Genomic DNA, 16711 nt, shown 5'->3' on the forward strand with positions numbered 1-16711 from the left:
GGAGGAGGAGGGAGAAGAGGGAGGGAAGAGGAGGGAGAAGAGGAGGAGGGGGAGGAAGAGGAGGGAGGGGAGAGGAGGGAGAAGAGGAGAAGGAGGAGGGAGAAGAGGAGGAGGAGGGAGAAGAGGAGGAGGAGGGAGAAGAGGAGGAGGAGGAGGGAGAAGAGGAGGAGGGAGAGGAGGGAGGGAAGAGGAGGGAGAAGAGGAGGGAGAAGAGGAGAAGGAGGAGGGAGAAGAGAAGGAGGAGGGAGAAGAGGAGGAGGAGGAGGGAGAAGAGGAGGAGGAGGGAGAAGAGGAGGAGGAGGAAGGACAGGAGGAAGAGGAGGAGGAGGGAGAGGAGGAGGAAGGAGAGGAGGAAGAGGAGGAGGAGGGAGAGGAGGAGGAGGAAGAGGAGGGAGAGGAGAAGGAAGAGGGAGAGGAGGAGGGAGAGGGAGAGGAGGAGAGAGAGGAGGAGGAGGAAGGAGAGGGAGAGGAGGATGGCATCAGTAATCAATCAGTCAACAAGCATTTATTCAGGCTCACTCCATGCTAGGCCCCATGCTAAGGCCAGAACGCCAACAGAGGCCCAGCCGTCAAAGAGCTCGCAGTCTAATAGGGCAGACAGCAGGCAGAGAAGCTGGTCCACATAAGATACATGCAGCGTAGAAGGGAGGTAACCTCAGAGGGAAAGGCCTCCCCAAGAAGGTGGCCTGTAAGAGGTCAAAGAAAGGGTGGAGGTGAGGAGAGAGAATTGCAGGGGCCCAGAGGTAGGAGGTGACGTGGCCCTTCTCGGGCACGGCCAGTGCAAAGGCCCAGAGGTGGGGGATGACATGGCCCTTCTGAGGCACAGCTAATAGAAAAAGAAGGGAGGTGGATGGTGTTGGTGAGGGCTGATTAGACTGAACTCTGTGAAGACAGAGGTTATGTCTCCTACGTGCATCATGTCTCCCCAAAACTGGCCTAGTGCTGTCCATACCACAAGTGCTTAATGGGATGTTTGTTGTTGCTGAGTTCAGTGCTGGCCTTGTTGAATTCGAGGTACTGGCCCAATCCATTGGGTAGTGGGGGAATTTGGGGCTGGAGTCCAGGAGTGAAGGGAGGCTAGAAAAGGAGGTTTGGGCATCATCTCTGTAGGGCTGGTGATGGAAGCCAGGAGAGGTGAGATCCCTGAACCTGAGCGGTCTCAGAGATGGGGGATTCGTTCGGAGGAAGGGGCTTTGCTGGTGGCCCCAGAGCCTCCTGTGGGCCGGCGGTGGTGGCCTTTCTCCTTCCTTCCTCTTTTGCACATGGAGTCGCAGATCTGGGTTAGTTATAAATAGCCAGGCCTGCGTGTCTCCTTTTAGCACACGAAGGATCCAAGTGAACAGGCAGGCAGGCATAGCAAGCATGTACTGTATTTTTAATCTTTGGTTTTTTGCGTCTCTGGCTTTCCGGGTTTTCTCTCTCTGTCTCTTGTCTCTTTCTCTATGTCTCTCCTCTCCTCTGTACTCCCCCCTCCCCCATTTTACCCCTACTGCTTTCTCCTCTCTCATGATCTAGTAAACTGAAGCACTCACACATACACACATATATGTATACACTGGATCTGTGTGTGTGTGTGTGTGTGTGTGTGTGTGTGTGTGTGTGTGTGTGACCTGCTGCTAAGGGTAGAGAGGGCTAAGAGGGATAGTGTGAGGTGTGGGGAAAGATTGGGAGGCAAAGCCCTCAGGTTGCCTCTCTGGGCAGCACCCAGAGTGCAGCATGGATGACTGAGGAGCCATGAAGTCTCAGCTCTGCCCCTTAACTGAGCCTCCAGAAACTAAGCAGCCTCTACTCCAAGCAGAGGAGCTGGGGGCAGGGAGCTGGTGCCATAGTGCACAGAGCTCCAGATGTGGACTCAGGAGGGCCTGAGTTCAAATCCTGCCCCAGACACTTCCTAGCTGTGTGACCTTGGGCACCCACTTACCCTCTGTCTGCTTCAGTTTCCTCAGCTGTAAATCAGGGATCACACGAGCACCTGCCTCCCGGGGTTGTTGGGAGGCATCTCTGTAATGGGCTTAGCACAGAGCCTAGTGGCCAGTAGGTGCTTAATACATGCTCCTTTCTCCTCTCCTTCTGAGCCAGGCCAAGTTCTCTTGCCCTCCCTGGCATCCTTCAAGGTCCAGCTAGAGTCCCTCCTCCTCCAGGAAGTCTTTCCTGCTCCCCCATAATGCTCGTGCCAGATAATCTCTGTTGATCATCTCTGATTTATTGTGTCTGTAGCTTGATTGGACCTTGTTGTTTGCATATGGGCTCCCTTCTTAGCCTGGGAGCTCCTTGAAATTGAGGACTACTTTTGCCTTTTCCTGCCCTCCCAGCACTCATAGCAGGGGCCCCAGGACTCTGGGGCTCTGGCTGCCCTCCTGCCCTCCTGCTCTGTGAGGCAACTCCAGGGCAAGTTCAAAGCCCTGGGCTTTCAAAGCACTGGCAAGTCTGGCTCAGCAGAAGAGGGCTGCCAGGCCAAACCTGGGGAAGGTCACAGGTTTGCTGCCTTCGGCCCTCCTGGCCAAGGAGAAGTGCCCCTTACCAGGCTGGCTGCAGGGGCTGGATTGTTTCTGGCCCCAGCCAAGCTGTGATTGACAGACAGAAACCTTAGAGAAGGAGACATTCTCCCGGGACACCAAGTAGCTTCTCTGCTATGTCTGATGGGAGAGTAGCTGAGATCTTGGGCATTCTAAGGGATTGTCAGACCCCTCTAATAACACACCAGCTGAAAACCTCAGCAGGCCTTAGCTCCGCACGGGCTGGCTGCCATCCCTGGCAGAAGACAGACAGGCTCATAACATCAGCAGATAGGGCACAGGGTGAGAACTGGGCAGGACGTTCCTCAGATCTTAGAGCTAGAGGGAATCATGGAGCTGCCTGCCTCTGTCCTGACTCTTTTGCATCCTGCCCAGGATCTGCCGCCACATTCCCGGGGATAGGGGCCCACTACCTTGCATCATCCCTTCTAGCTCTCCCCTCATTGTCCAAGAGGGCTAGCGGCTGGAAAGAGCCTCCCCCATCTCTCCTTCTACCCTTAGATGGTAGGGTTACAGCCTGTACATTCTGGGCCTCAGTTTTCCTTTCTATAAAATGGAAGGATGATGGAGTTGGAGTAGATGCAAGGCAGTGTGGTGTGGTAGGATGATGCGTGAGTTTAGATTCAGAGGACCTGGGCTGGATTTCCAGCAGAGTCATTGAGGTGGCACAGCGGAGTCACAGAGTCAGGAAAACCTGGGTTCAAATCCTGCCACTGACACTTACTATCTGTGTGATCTTGGGCAAGTCACTTAACCTGTCTGCTTCATTTTTTCTTCTGTAAAATGGAGATAATCATAGCTCTTACCTCACAGAGTTGTTGAGGATAAAATGAGATAACCCATGTAAAGCACTTTATAAATATGCGCTAATTAGCCATGACTACCTGGGTGGTCTTGGGTGAGCCATGGAGCTTGCTGTGCATCAGCTTCCCTCTGTGGATGAGCTAAAAGGCCTGAGGATGTGTAGTCTGGAAGAGAGAAGTCTTAGGTGGAGCATGCCAGCTGCCCCCAGTACCTGATGGGCCGTCATGTGCATGACTCGTGTTGGCCCTCATCCCAGGTGCTTGACTCCAAGGGTGGAAATCTATTACTCTAAGGCTGAATGACCACTTGGGGGAGAGGTTTAGTCAACATTTGTTGACTGACTGGCTAGAGTGAGTCTTGTTTGCATATATTGTTGCATTCTGTCATCCAACTCTTCATGACCCCATTGGGGGTTTTCCTAGAAGAGACACTGGAGTGGTTTGCCATTTCCTTCTCCAGCTCATTTTACAGATGAGGAAACTGAGGCAAGCAGGGTGAAGCGACTTGCCTAGGGTCATCCAGCTAGTAGGTGTCTGAGGCTGGATTTGAACTCAGAAAGAGGAGTCTTCCTAACTCCAGTCCGGGCTCTCTGTGCACGATGGTGCCCTCTAGCTGCCTGCCTCCTCATACTCATGTATGTTGTTCCTATATGGCTTGTATCCTCATAGTCTCAGAGGCGGCTTCCACCTGAGATTCTGTATCAGCCTTTGCTACTTGATGATCTCTAAGGTCTCAAGCTCCGAGAGTCTAGAATTCTTTTCTTCTTCCTTCCCTTCCCTTTCTCTCATACCTTTCTGTGACTTTCCCATCATCCTTATCAGAAGCTCTGAGTTCCAGTTCCGGCCCTGCCATCTGCTCCGGTGATGGGGTTGGGGGAAGGTGTGACTGGAGTACTTCTGGAAGGTCGCTTGCCCTTTGGAATGCTCTGGCGGGGAAGGCTGGAGGGTGGTCAGTGGTCCAGGCAGTTGCTCTTCCCTCCTGCAGCCTGCAGACGTCCGCATGGAATGTAGCCCCTCACCAGCCTCCTAAGGAGCAGCTGGCTGTGCCCCTTTCACTCCCTCCCTCCGCTGGCCTTTTGAAGTCCTCAGGGGGCTCAGAGGAAGGCTCCTATGACACTTTCAAATGCCATATTCCCCCAGGCTAACGGAGGTGTGGTAAATAAATTACTGCTAATTGGTACGCTGAGACCTTTAGGCTAATGAACTTGCCCCTTTGTCCCTTTGGAGTAAATTAGGGAGGTTGGCTGGGGAGCGTGGTGGGCGTTTCTGCTTGCGGCTGCGTCTTTTGACAAGAGAGGACAGGGTGCCTCATGTCTTTGTGGGCTGCTTGGGGCAGGGGGGAGCACTTTGGTGTGGGAGGAGTTCTCTGATAGCGATACTCTCCTGGTGTGGTTGGCTTGGCATCGCTGGCCTTTTGGGTTGTGTTTGAGGTATGCAGGGATGGGCAGCCCTTTGCCCTCTCTCCCTGGTGACTTCCAGAGTCTCTGACTTCCGGGGGGAGCAGCCTCCTTCAATTTATGCAGGCTGATCCTCCCCCTACCCCCCAGTGACTTAGATTGGCTTGGAGAGCTGCTGGTCCGTAGTACTTCCCCTTGCCACCTCCTTGTGGGAGCTCCTAGGCACTAGGTGAGGCCCATCTTCACACCAGAGACGTCTGTCCATCCTGGCCTCAGGCCCGCTCTCAGCCCTTCTGCCTCTTCTGGCCTCCTTGCAGGACCAAACTTGGGCGGATCACCCTAAGGAGACCCTGGGGAGCTCTAGGACCAATGCTCATCGATCTCTCCCAGCAGTGACAGGCCTGCGGAAGGCTGTCGCCCCAAAGGAAGGGGCTGGGCAGAGGCCGAGACTCTCCTCGGGCTGGCTCCTCCCCTTCCCTCCTTGGACAGCGCAGTGCTGACACCTGATGCAAGTCCCGGCTCTGACACTTACGAGCTGTGGGACCTCAGGCAAATCCCTTAGCCTCTCTGGGCCTAGGTTTCCTCCTCTGAAAAGAGGAGGGTGTTAATGCCATTCAGTCGTTTGAGTCGTGTCCGACCCTCTGTGACCCCATTGGGGGTTTTCTTGGCAGAGATCCTGGAGAAGTTTGCCATTATCCTTCTCCAGCTCATTGTACAGATGAGGAAACTGAGGCACACAGGGTGAAGTGACTTGCCCAGGGTCGCACGGACAGGAAGTGTCTGAGGCTGGATTTGAACTCAGGTCTTCCTGACTTCAGGCCTGCGCTCTATCCAGCTGCCTTGTAAAAAAGAAGGGGCTGCATCAGGTGGCTTCAGTGATGCCTTCCATGTCTAAGTCTAGGACCCTGTGCTCCCTCTGTCCCCCAGGGGCCGATGCGATCATGGCGAGCGGACTGATCCCCTTTCTGGTGAACAAGGTGAAGGACGAAGACGAGGAAATCCAAGGGATCATCTTGGACACTCTCTACTTCTGCCTGCAATGGGACGCGTCGCAGGCGTTTCAGAGCCAAGTCGTGCCCATCCTCCGGGAAAAGCTCAGCAGCCCCAACCAGGAGATCCGCAGCAAGGCGGCCCACACCTTGATGGCCATCTGGTGAGAGGCTGGGAGGAGCAGTGGGAGCGGCCGGGCACACTTGGGGGTGGGGGCAGGTCCCCGGGGACGATCCGTAAATGAGCCGCTCTCTAAGATAACTCAGCGGGCCGTGGGGCAGTGGACAGAGCCTTGGTTTGGGGGCAGCGGGCCCCATACTGGACAGTTCACCAGACATCTCTGCACCTCCCTCTCTGGCTCTGTCAAATAACGGGCTTGGGCTGGTGTGACCTTTACTTGGCCTTGCTAAGTACAGAGAAGCTGGCCTCTGGCACAGCTCCCTCCCCCTTCCTCCTCCTCCCCATCCAAGATGGGCTCAGCTGCTCTGACATTGGGAAGGCCGTTGGTTGGGATGGCTGTGCGGTCTCTCTCCAGGAAGCTTATGGCTTCCAGATCAAATTCAGGAGCCGAGGGATCCCGGGGCACAGCTGTTCTCTGCTGTCTTCAGTGACAGGCCCAGAGCACCCTGGGGGAAGCTTACCTCATTATGGTTGTGTGGTCACTCCTTCCCTTGGGTCAGCACACATCTTCGGGCCAGTTCTTATGAGGACACCTACTTGCCTGAAGATACTGAGGGTCCCACACAGACAGAATCACAGCGGGTGGTATAAAATTGGACCTCAAATACTTTCTAGCTATGTGACCTTGGGCAAGTCACTGTACCTCTGTGTAAATCAGGATCAAATGAGATGTTTGTGAGGGGCTCACATGCTTGGCACACGCCTGTTCAATAAATGCTTTCTCAAGCGGGGCCTTAGCCTTGGGGGACAGTCTTACTGATTTTTCTCACCTGGTCTGAGTTTCTCTCTGCCTCCTCAGCCTCCTTTTGCTTGGCTCTGTTTCCTTATCTTCTAAACTCACATTCTCCCCTTTCAGCTTTCCTCTCTGGGCAGAATGCTGTACTGGGCATCAGCAGGATGGAGCTCCCATCTGCCCTCTGCCCTTCACACATGGGGGGATCCTGGGCGGATCATTGCCATCTGGACCTCACTTTCCTCTTCTGCAAAATGAACTCATTGGACCAGATGATTGCTGGCAGGGGTCAGGGGTCGGAGTCCGGTTCTGATGATTCTTTGGTCCTTCCGGTGCTGTCCTCTCCTCCAAGGTCCCTCCCAGCTCTGACCTTTGATGTCTTCTCTTCTGCTTGAGGGGAGGAATTGCCTGGCCCATGGTAGGGTCTTAGGAAATGTTTGTTGAACTGAATTGAATTAGTTTTGATCCGGGGGGTCGTCTTTAGGGGAGAAGTATGGGATAATGCACAGAGTTGGACTTGGAGCCAGGAAGACCTGGGGCTTGGTTTTATTGGTCACATATGAATTCCAGGCGATGTCCAGATTGAAGGGGCCACCATAGATGGGATGGTGGCATCAGGAGCCATCAAGATCTCCATGTGCTGAGACCAGTGAAATGAAAGTCCATAAATAGAAGGGCTTGTTAGCAGGACTGCTGCCATTGAGTGTACAAATGGTAGCCAATGTCATTAGGTCCCACTCCACATGGTATTGTCCTCACGACAATTGTGGAAGGAGGTAGGAAAGGTATTATTCTTCTCTGATCTCCATTGAGGAGATGAGAAGATGGAGACCCGGAGAGGGTGCCGCCGATTGCTGGCCAAGATTATGAATGATGATGAGAAGAGGGGCTCCCATCGCTGTGGTATCTGATGGCTCGCTAGGTGCTCTTCTCATGACGGCTCCGTGAAGCAGGCCGTGGGAGCAGAAGTATTGCTGTTTTATAGATGAGGGACCTGAGCCTCGGAGGAGGGAATGAATTTGTCCATGGTTACATAGCTAGGAGGTATCAGAGCCTGGGCCAGAACTCAGGTGTTCTAGCGCCAAGGCCAAGGTCCCTTTCTAAGGTAAAGGGGCCTGGGCTATTCCTCATGGCATCTCCCCCTCCCCCCTCTGAGGCTTAAAGTATGATGGTGTGGTTGGACAGAGCTGGTGCTTCCTAGCTACGTGACTCTGCAGCCTAGCATTTACCATGGCCCCTGCCATATTTGGAGCACTCAATAAATGCTTGGTAGATGACCAACTTAATCTCTCCATACCTTAGTTTTCTTATCTGTAAAATGGGGGTGATAGCAGCCTCTCTCTGCCAGGGCTGTTGTGAGCATTAGGTAAAGTGCTTACTGAACCTGGATACTAGCCCTAGTTGTTGGTACTACCCCAAGGGTCCTTGTGTTCAGAGGTTCCCAAGGAGGTGGGGGTGGGGTGGGAGAGTACAGCCTGGGTGCCTCTGCCCCCATGCCCCTTGGGCTGACTTTGGGCCCTGACGCCCTCTTTCCTCCAGCATGCCGCGGAATGGGAAGGACCAAGTGTGGCATTGTGATGTCATCCCCCTCCTGGTGTTGCTGCTTGATGACCCCAGCATCGAGGTGAAGGGCAACGCTGCCGGGGCGCTGATGTTCGCAGCTGTGACTACTGAAGGTCAGAGGGACAGGAACTATGGTGGGGCAGCTTGAGGCCTAAGGCCAGGAGGAGAGGGAGCCCATTGTAGAGTCTAGGTTCCAGGTTCTCACTGGAAAGCTGTTTAAAATGTCCGCCATCCTTGAGGAGAGGCGGCTGAGTACAGACTGGCTGGGGCTTGTCTCCCACAAGGAGTGCATAAGCGTTATTCAAAGCCTTCTGTTGGAAACGTGATGATTGCTGTTTTATAGTGGAGGGCAAGAGGCACCATGGTGTAGTTTATATTGGCGCAGTGCTTCTTCATGAGGAGTTCCCAATTCTAATGAAATCATAGATCCAATTAAACACACACACACACACACACACACGCACATGCACACATGTGCACAATGTACCCACACATGCACACACACATGCATACATGTGCACGTGCACATACATACACACATGCACACATGCATACACACATGCACACTCACACACATGCACACATGCATGCAACCCAGGAGGTAAGGAAACAGGCTGGGAGGAAGGTGAGGTGATTTGCCCAAGACCAACAGCTGGTCAGATACTTCTCCATCTCATCATTGCTGCCAGTTGCTTATGTCAGGCTGAGTTGGGGGAGGGGGTGGTGGAAGTTTTCTTCCACTCTGCCTGAGCTCTGTTCCTTGTCCTCCATCCCTGGGGAGGTGGGAGGAGCCTGGACCTACAGCAGAAGGAACTAGGTCCCTTCCTGAGGTCTGCTGCTCTTTGTCACCTCTGGGGCTCTGAGTCACTCATACATTGCCTTCTCTGGGGCTCTTTCCTCCTCTTGAAGAGGGAGGCTTTGGAACAAATAAACTCTAATGTGCCTTCCAGCTTGAAATCGTTGCTCCTGTCTTCATGACCCATGAATAAACCCTCTAATTCTGGCCCAGAGCTGTGTCTACTGGCCCTGCTGGAAGATGGGTCCCCACCTGTGCCCTACCATTAGGAATTCTTGGGATTTTGAGCAATCTTTAGAGTCTTCCAGAGCCCTCAGTTGACACATTCCATTGGGAGGAAGAATTTGGGGAGCTCTCAACCACTCATGCCTTTTTGGAGATCAGTTTAGCAGTTCACTTGGTAGTCCCCCTTGGGCAAGATGCTTTGTGCATCCTGGATGATCAGGGCATCTGAGGTGAGAGGGTAGTCCTGAAATGGATGTGGGAGAACCCTAAAGAGCCAGGTGCCTGACATCTTCATTTTGCTATATGCTGCCTCCAGGGATGTCCCCAACCAGGTTTTATTGTCCCCACAGTGGCATTAGGGTAATTGACACTCCCAACCTTTTGGGAGGAGACTTGGTCACATAAGATCCAGTCACAGGTGGGGGAAACCCAGGAATGGAGCCTGCCTCCACCCCACCACTCCCTTCACCCCAGATCATAACCAGTGATTCCTGACCCCATTTTTAACCCTTCATTGTCCATGGTCCAGGGATTCTGAGAGGTGAGCTAAGGACACAGAAGGCACCCCAGTGAAATAGCTGGACACCGCTGTCATTGTGCTAAACCCAAATATTTAATGTGGGTTCATGAGACAAAGGTGGAGTTGAATTTCCAGTATTTGTTCAGAAAGATCCTGTCCTGGGCAGAAGTTAGGAAACCCCAATGTTGTGATAATGGTATTTTCAGGCCTGTGTGTGTATCTCTGTATGTGTGTCTCTGTCTGTGTCTGTACATCTCTGTTTCTGGACATACGTGGGTACGTATCTCTTCACATGCCTGTATGTCTATGTGTGTCTGTGTTTGCTTGGTATCTATGTGGCTTTGGGTGTGTTTCTGCATGTCCCAAAGAATCTTTGTCTTTTTGGACCCTGGGTATGTATGTATCTGCGTCCCTGTGGGTCTGTGTGTTTGTATGAGTGTGTCTGTGTGTATCTGCATGGTTCTGAGCTACTGTTTGGGGACATACCTGTGTGTTGATTGATCTTCCTGGGTGTGCAGGTAAACAGGCTTCCCTGAATGCTAAAGAAATCCCTCCGTTGCTGAAAATGTTGGAGATTAGAAAGAGGAAACCTCACTTGTCTGCCTTTAAGGCACTCACTATGCTGGCTGAGGCCCCTCTGAGAGCCCCACCATGTTTGTCAAGGAGTTGGATAAGTCTGAGGATTTCCCGATTCGAACAGGCCAAATAGCAAACAAGGTCATTCTGTGGAAGCCCGGAGACTTGGCCTCTAGGACCAGAGACTTTCTTTCTTTTTAAAAATTAATTCTCTTAAAAATAATAATTTCTTTCTTTCCAATTACATATAAAGGTAATTTTTGACATTCATTTAAAAAATTTTGGGTTCCAAATTATCTCCCTCCCTCCCTCACCACCCCCTACCTAAGACAGTTAGCAAATTAATATAGGTTATGTATGTGCAATCGTATAAAACATATTTCTATATTATGTTGTGAAAGAAGAAACAGTCCAAAAGAAAAGAACCATGAAAAAAGTAAAGTGAAAATAGTATGCTTCAATCTGCATTCAGATTTCATCAGTTCTTTCTCTGGATGTGGCTGGCATTTTCCATTATGAATCCTTTGGAATTGTTTTGGAGTATTGTTTTGCTGAGAAGAGCTAAGTTGTTCATTCACAATGCTGCTGATACTGTGTCTAGTGTTTTTCTGGTTCTGCTCACTTCGCTCAGCATCAGTTCATGCAAGTCTTTCCAGGTTTTTCTGAAATCTGCCTGCTCATCATTTCTTATAGCACAATAATATTCCATTACGATCATATACGACAGCTTGTTCAGCCATTCCCCAATTGATGGGCATCCCTTTGATTTCCAATTCTTAGCCACCACAAAAGAGCTACTATAAATATTTTTGTACAAATAGGTCCTTTTCATGTTTTTTGGGTGCCTTTGGGATATAGACCTAGACGTGGTATTGCTGGTTCAAGGGCATGCACAATTTTACAGACCTTTGGGCATAATTCCAAATTGCTCTCCAGAATGGTTGGATCAGTTCACAACTCCACCAATAGTGCATTAGTGTTCTAATTTCCCCACATCCTGTCCAGCATTTATCATTTTCCTTTTCTGTCATAGTAGACAGTCTGATAAGGGTGAGGTGCTACTTCAGAGTTGTTTTAATTTGCATTTGTCTAATAAATAGTGATTTAGAGCATTTCTTTATATGACTATAGATAGCTTTGGTTACTTCATCTGAAAACTGCCTTTGACTGCTTATGAAGTATTTAGAGATATGCATTTTCCCCAAGGACTGCTTTGGCTTCATATCAATTTATCAGTTGGAGACTGGCTTGTATTCATATAAATTTGACTCAGTTCTCTATGAATTTGAGAAATGCGGCCTTTGTCAGAGATATTGCTGTTAAGATTGTTTCCCAGCTTTCTGCTGTCCTTCTAATCTTGGTTGCATTGGTTTCATTTGTGCAAAACCTTTTTAATTTGATATAATCAAAATGATCTATTTTACATTTTGTAATTCTCTCTATCTTTTGTTTGGGCATAAATTTTTCCCTTCTCCACAGATATGACATAAACTATTCCTTGCCCTCCTAATTTGCTTATGGTATCACCCTTTATGTCTAAATCATGTACCCATTTTGACCTTATCTTGGTATATGGTGTGAGATGTTGGTAGGACCAGACTTTCAACTGGGCCTGGCCAGGCAAAACCTTGATAATCCTAATTATAACAGTGATTGTATAGTAATTATAAAACTTCATCCATCTTATTTAGGTTATGGTGACATCTCATTGGGTGAAATAACTGCTAATAATTTCCTTTTTTCTCTCTTCATTTGTTTTGAATTCTCCTTTTTCATTTTTAATATTGATAAATTGGTTTTCTTCTTTTTTCAACAGAATAGCTAATGTTTTATTTTTAAATTGTTTTTGAAAAACCAACTTGTAGTTTTGTCATTCAGTACTTTGTTTTGTTTTAAATTTTATTTATCTCTTCATTGATTCTCAGAATTTCTGTTCTTTCTATTGGGGGTGTGTAGTTGGTGCAGTGGATAGATTGCCAGACCTGGAGTCAGGAAGTCTCATCTTCTTGAGTTCAAATCTGGCCTCAGTCACTTAACTCTGCCTAAGTTCCTCAAATGTAAAATGAACTAGAGAAGGAAATGGCAAACCCCTCCAGCATCTTTGCCAAGAAAACCCCAAATGGGGTCATGAAGAGTTGGACATGACTGAAAAACGACTGAAACAATTCTTTCCATTCAGATTGGTTCTTTTTGTTTGTTGCTTTTCTGGTTTTCATGGTTTCATGAACAGTACACTAGCCTGTTCTTTCTCTCTTTTTCTGATTAAGTATTTAGAGATATAAATTTTCCCCAAGGACTGCATCGGCTTCATCCCAAAGGTTTTGGTATGTTGTCTCGCAGCTGTCGTTTTCATTGATGAAATTATCTGTTGTTTCTATACTTTGTTCTTTGGCCCACTTGTTCTCTAGGATCAAATTATTTAGTCTCTAAGTTTGACTCTTTTCTTCAAAGGCCCTTTATTGATTAAAATGTTTATTGAGTTGAGGTCAGTAAAGGCTGTGTTAAATATTTCTGCTTTTCTGAATTTTTTATAAGGTTTTTCAACTGATGTAAATGTGCAATGCACATATGAAAAATGTGTCATATTGCTTTGTATGCACATTCAGTAGTTGCCAGAGATCTAGTGGATCAAACTTTTCTAAAATTCTAAAATTCAAGTATTTCTTCTCTTCTTTGTTTCTCTCTTTGTTAGACTTGCCTAGTTCTCAAATGGGCTTACAGAAGTCTCCAACAATTATACCTCTGTAGTTTATTTTTCCTTTAAGTTTTACTTGCATGCTATGTCATTTTGGTGTATATTTGTTAAGTATTAATATTATTTCATTATCTGTGATACTGTTAAACATTATGTAGTTTCTCGATGGTCTTTTAACAATGTCTATTTTTCTGATACCTTGTCTAAGACCATGATTGTTAACTTTTTTTTTTTAATTTGCCTGATGCATAATAAATTCTGCTTCAGCCTCTCATTTTAACTTTTCATGAATCCTTATGTTTTGAATGTTTTTTGTAAACAACATATTGTTAGATTCTATCCATTCTGCTACCCTCCTCTATTTTATGGGTGAGTTTACCCCATTTGCATCCATGGTTATGGTTGTTTCTTGTGTAATTCTCTCCACCAAACCCTCATAATTCGCCACCCCCTTACATAGAAGAAAGGAATAGAGAAAGAAGAAATATGATCGACACTTGTAATTTATAATCGTAGTGATCAGCCCTTATTCCTCTGCCTCTTGTCTCTTTACAAACCTCAGATGCCCGTCTCTAGTTTTTATATTTTCTTTCTAATTCCCTCTTTATGATCTACTCTCTGAAATTGATAGTTGTTTTGCTCATCGCTATTCCTTCCCTAAATCTGCCTCTGCTCTTAACCACAACCCCCACCCCACTGCCTCTCCCCCATCCTCACCTTTCTCTTTGTTGAGTTCCATGTATTTCTATACCAACCTCTTTGCGGATGTGTGTGTTCAACCTTCCTTTGTTCTTTTCAGAAGAATGATAAGAATGAGGTTCATGAGGTGCCCACTCCCTCTATCCCTTCCCCCACATCTTCAGGTTCCTTTTTTCTCAAGCTGTACAATATAATAATAATGAATAGTAAGTTCCCCTCCCTTCTTTTAAATTTCTTCCCTAGTATATTAATTTCCCCTTCCCTTTTCTTTCTCTTCTTAAAACCAACAAAACAGAATAAAACTACAACCAAGCCCTGGGTTTGTTTTGTTAAACTCCCCCTGCCATCCTTGAAAATAATAAGATTTTGAAGGTACAGCCCTCTCTTTTCCCCCATTAGAATGTATCCACTTCATTGTTTAGCTCCTTCAAATGCTTAGATATGTGTACCTATCTAGGTTCCTGTTGTCCTATGTTTTGCATTTCAAAGCTGTGGTCTTTTCTTTTTTAAAAATAAATAAATTTACTTATTTTTAGTTTTCAACATTCACTTCCATAAGTTTAAAATTTGTCCCCCTCCCTCCTCTTCCTGCTCCCCAAGATGGCATGCAATCTGATATAGGCTCTACATACACATTCTTATTGAACATATTTTCACATTAGTCATGTTGTATAGAAGAATTAGAACGAATGGGAGGAACCACAAGAAAGGAAAAAACAAAACTGAACAAAAAAAGAGAGCAAATATTATGCTTTGATCTGCATTCAGACTCCATATTTCTTTCTGTGGTTGTGGACAGCATTTTCCATCATGAGTCTTTTGGAATTGTTTTAGGTCTTTGCATTGCTGAGAAGAGCTAAGTCTATCAAAGTCAGTCATCACACAATGTGGCTATTACTGTGTACAATGTTCTCCTGGTTCTGCTCACTTCATTCAGCATTGGTTCATATAAGTCTTTCCAGGTTTTTCTGAAGTCCACTTGTTCATCATTTCTTATAGCAAAATAGTATTCCATTACATTTATATATGACAACTTCTTCAGCCATTCCCCAATTGATGGGCATCTCCTTCATCTCCAGTTCTTGGCTACCACAAAAAGAGCTGCTATGAATATTTTTATAATGTGGGTTCTTTCCCTATTTTTATGATCTCTTTAGGATACAGCCCTAGAAATGATATTTCTGGGTCAAAGGATATGTACGTTTTAATAGCCCTTTGGGCATAGTTCTGGATTGCTTTCCAGAATGGTTGGATCAGCACATAACCCCACTAACAATGCATCAGTATTCCGATTTTCCCACATCTTCTCCATCAGCTGTGGTCTTTTCATCAGGTATCCTTAGAAGGCTTTTTTTTCTAATAAAGGTCCAATTGCCTATCCCCACTTTGTCTGTAAGATATTGTGAAGTTTTGCAGTGTGGAAGTACATACCATTAAGGCCCCAGTTGTGTTATAAAACATTAGGAATTAATGTTCTAACAGTGTTTTTGGCCTGATGTTCTTAATCTCCCTTGACTCTCTAGAATCAAGGGCCATATCAAGGTAGGGTCTGTACTGAGTTGCTCAAAGCAATTAGAACAAGTGGGAATATCCCTTTGTTATTCAAAAGAAGTGTCCCTTAGTTTGTCTGAACTGAATCATGAGAGGTAAGTTGTATGTTTACCTTGGAATAGACCAAAAGAGGGAACCCTTTAGTTTTCTGGGAAAAGAAATCAGCTCCAAGGATTCACCTTAAACATTAATGTACCTATTGCTCTGATAAAGCAAAAAATAAAAACCCCAAACTTAAACTAAGTACTTTTGTTCTATCATGCTGTGCGACATTGTCCTATTTTCAGGTTATTATAAAATGGAAGTATATGTTGCTTGGGTCAGAGACAATTCCACTTAGCAGGGGAAACTTGATCCACTTGGACCTCTCTGTCTCCCTCAAAGCAGAAGTACTTATATATCTCTGTCTGACAGATTTGGCCTTTCCTCTTAAGGGGTCATATTTCATTTGGAGTCAGCAAGACTGGATAATTCTACTCTGAAAAAACTCCTGGGGCGTTTCCTAATTGCCCCATGCCTCTAGGCAGTTGGCCACCAAGTTTTTCTAAGAGGATCAGTTCGGGGAAATGATAGCTTCTACTAGGTGCTGGAATTGGAGTCTTTCCAAATCACTGAACTACGGTAGAAAAAACCCTCTGCTTCGTGTTTTGACTCAAGTCTATTGGCTCCCCTGAAGTATCTATCAATACGTGTCCATCTCTGAGGCCACCTATGTGTTACACATTGTTGGGCCCAAGCCATGCCAGGATGTATGTCTTTTCCTGGTCTGGGGTTAATCCAGTTTCAGGCTGACTGGACCAAACCTGCTCCCAAAGCCAGCAGGATTGGCCCAGAGCTGTGACCTAGTGATGGAGACGTTTTCCTTACTTTCTTCTTGAGTATCAGACTGGTCTAGGATTAAGTCACACTTGAGTCTCATGTTGCTAGTTGGTTTTTGTTTTGTTGTTTGTCCTTAGTTCTCAAAAAGGACCGTGACGTCAGGGAGGCGATGCCATGAACATGTTACTGGGGAAAATTGTACTGATTTGCAAAAGAGACAGGTTTGGGGAGCGGGGGGTGAGGGGAAGAACTAGAAGGCACCAAACAGGAACACGAACCGTAGTCTGAAAGCAGAAACATGTCAGGTTAACAAATGAAGTGTTGTGTGTCCCACAAGGCGGTGAAATCCCAAATCGACATAGAGAACAATTAATCTGGGTTAACTGGTCTCGGACTGAGGGGATAAGGGATGGAATGAAACTGTAGTTGAGGTTGCAATGTGGAGATGCAGAGCTCTGCGAAGGGACCCCCAGCTCCACCCACCTGAAGGCCAGGCCAGGCAGGTTATGCTTCTCCCCTCCCCCAGGGTTTTCTGTACTCTTAAAGAGCTTGGGTATTCAGGCTTTCTGCCAGTGAGCTCAGCCCTCACCAGTAATGTTCCTTGAGTTCTCAGGGAGGGGTCCCCTCCATCACACCACTAACAGTAAG

General features: G+C 47.4%; 1 protein-coding gene across 1 annotated transcript in view; it reads left to right on the plus strand.

Annotated features, from left to right (window-relative positions):
- The window catches only part of RSPH14 (radial spoke head 14 homolog), a 184565-nt gene that overhangs the window by 159523 nt on the left and 8331 nt on the right, over positions 1 to 16711 (plus strand). Inside the window, exons 4-5 of the mRNA XM_036741025.1 lie at positions 5644 to 5869; positions 8159 to 8295. Coding sequence (XP_036596920.1) covers positions 5644 to 5869; positions 8159 to 8295 — 363 coding nt within the window. The remainder of the gene's footprint in view (positions 1 to 5643; positions 5870 to 8158; positions 8296 to 16711) is intronic.

The sequence above is a fragment of the Trichosurus vulpecula genome, chromosome 1 (assembly GCF_011100635.1).
Source record: "Trichosurus vulpecula isolate mTriVul1 chromosome 1, mTriVul1.pri, whole genome shotgun sequence".
In the NCBI taxonomy this organism is placed as follows: domain Eukaryota; kingdom Metazoa; phylum Chordata; class Mammalia; order Diprotodontia; family Phalangeridae; genus Trichosurus; species Trichosurus vulpecula.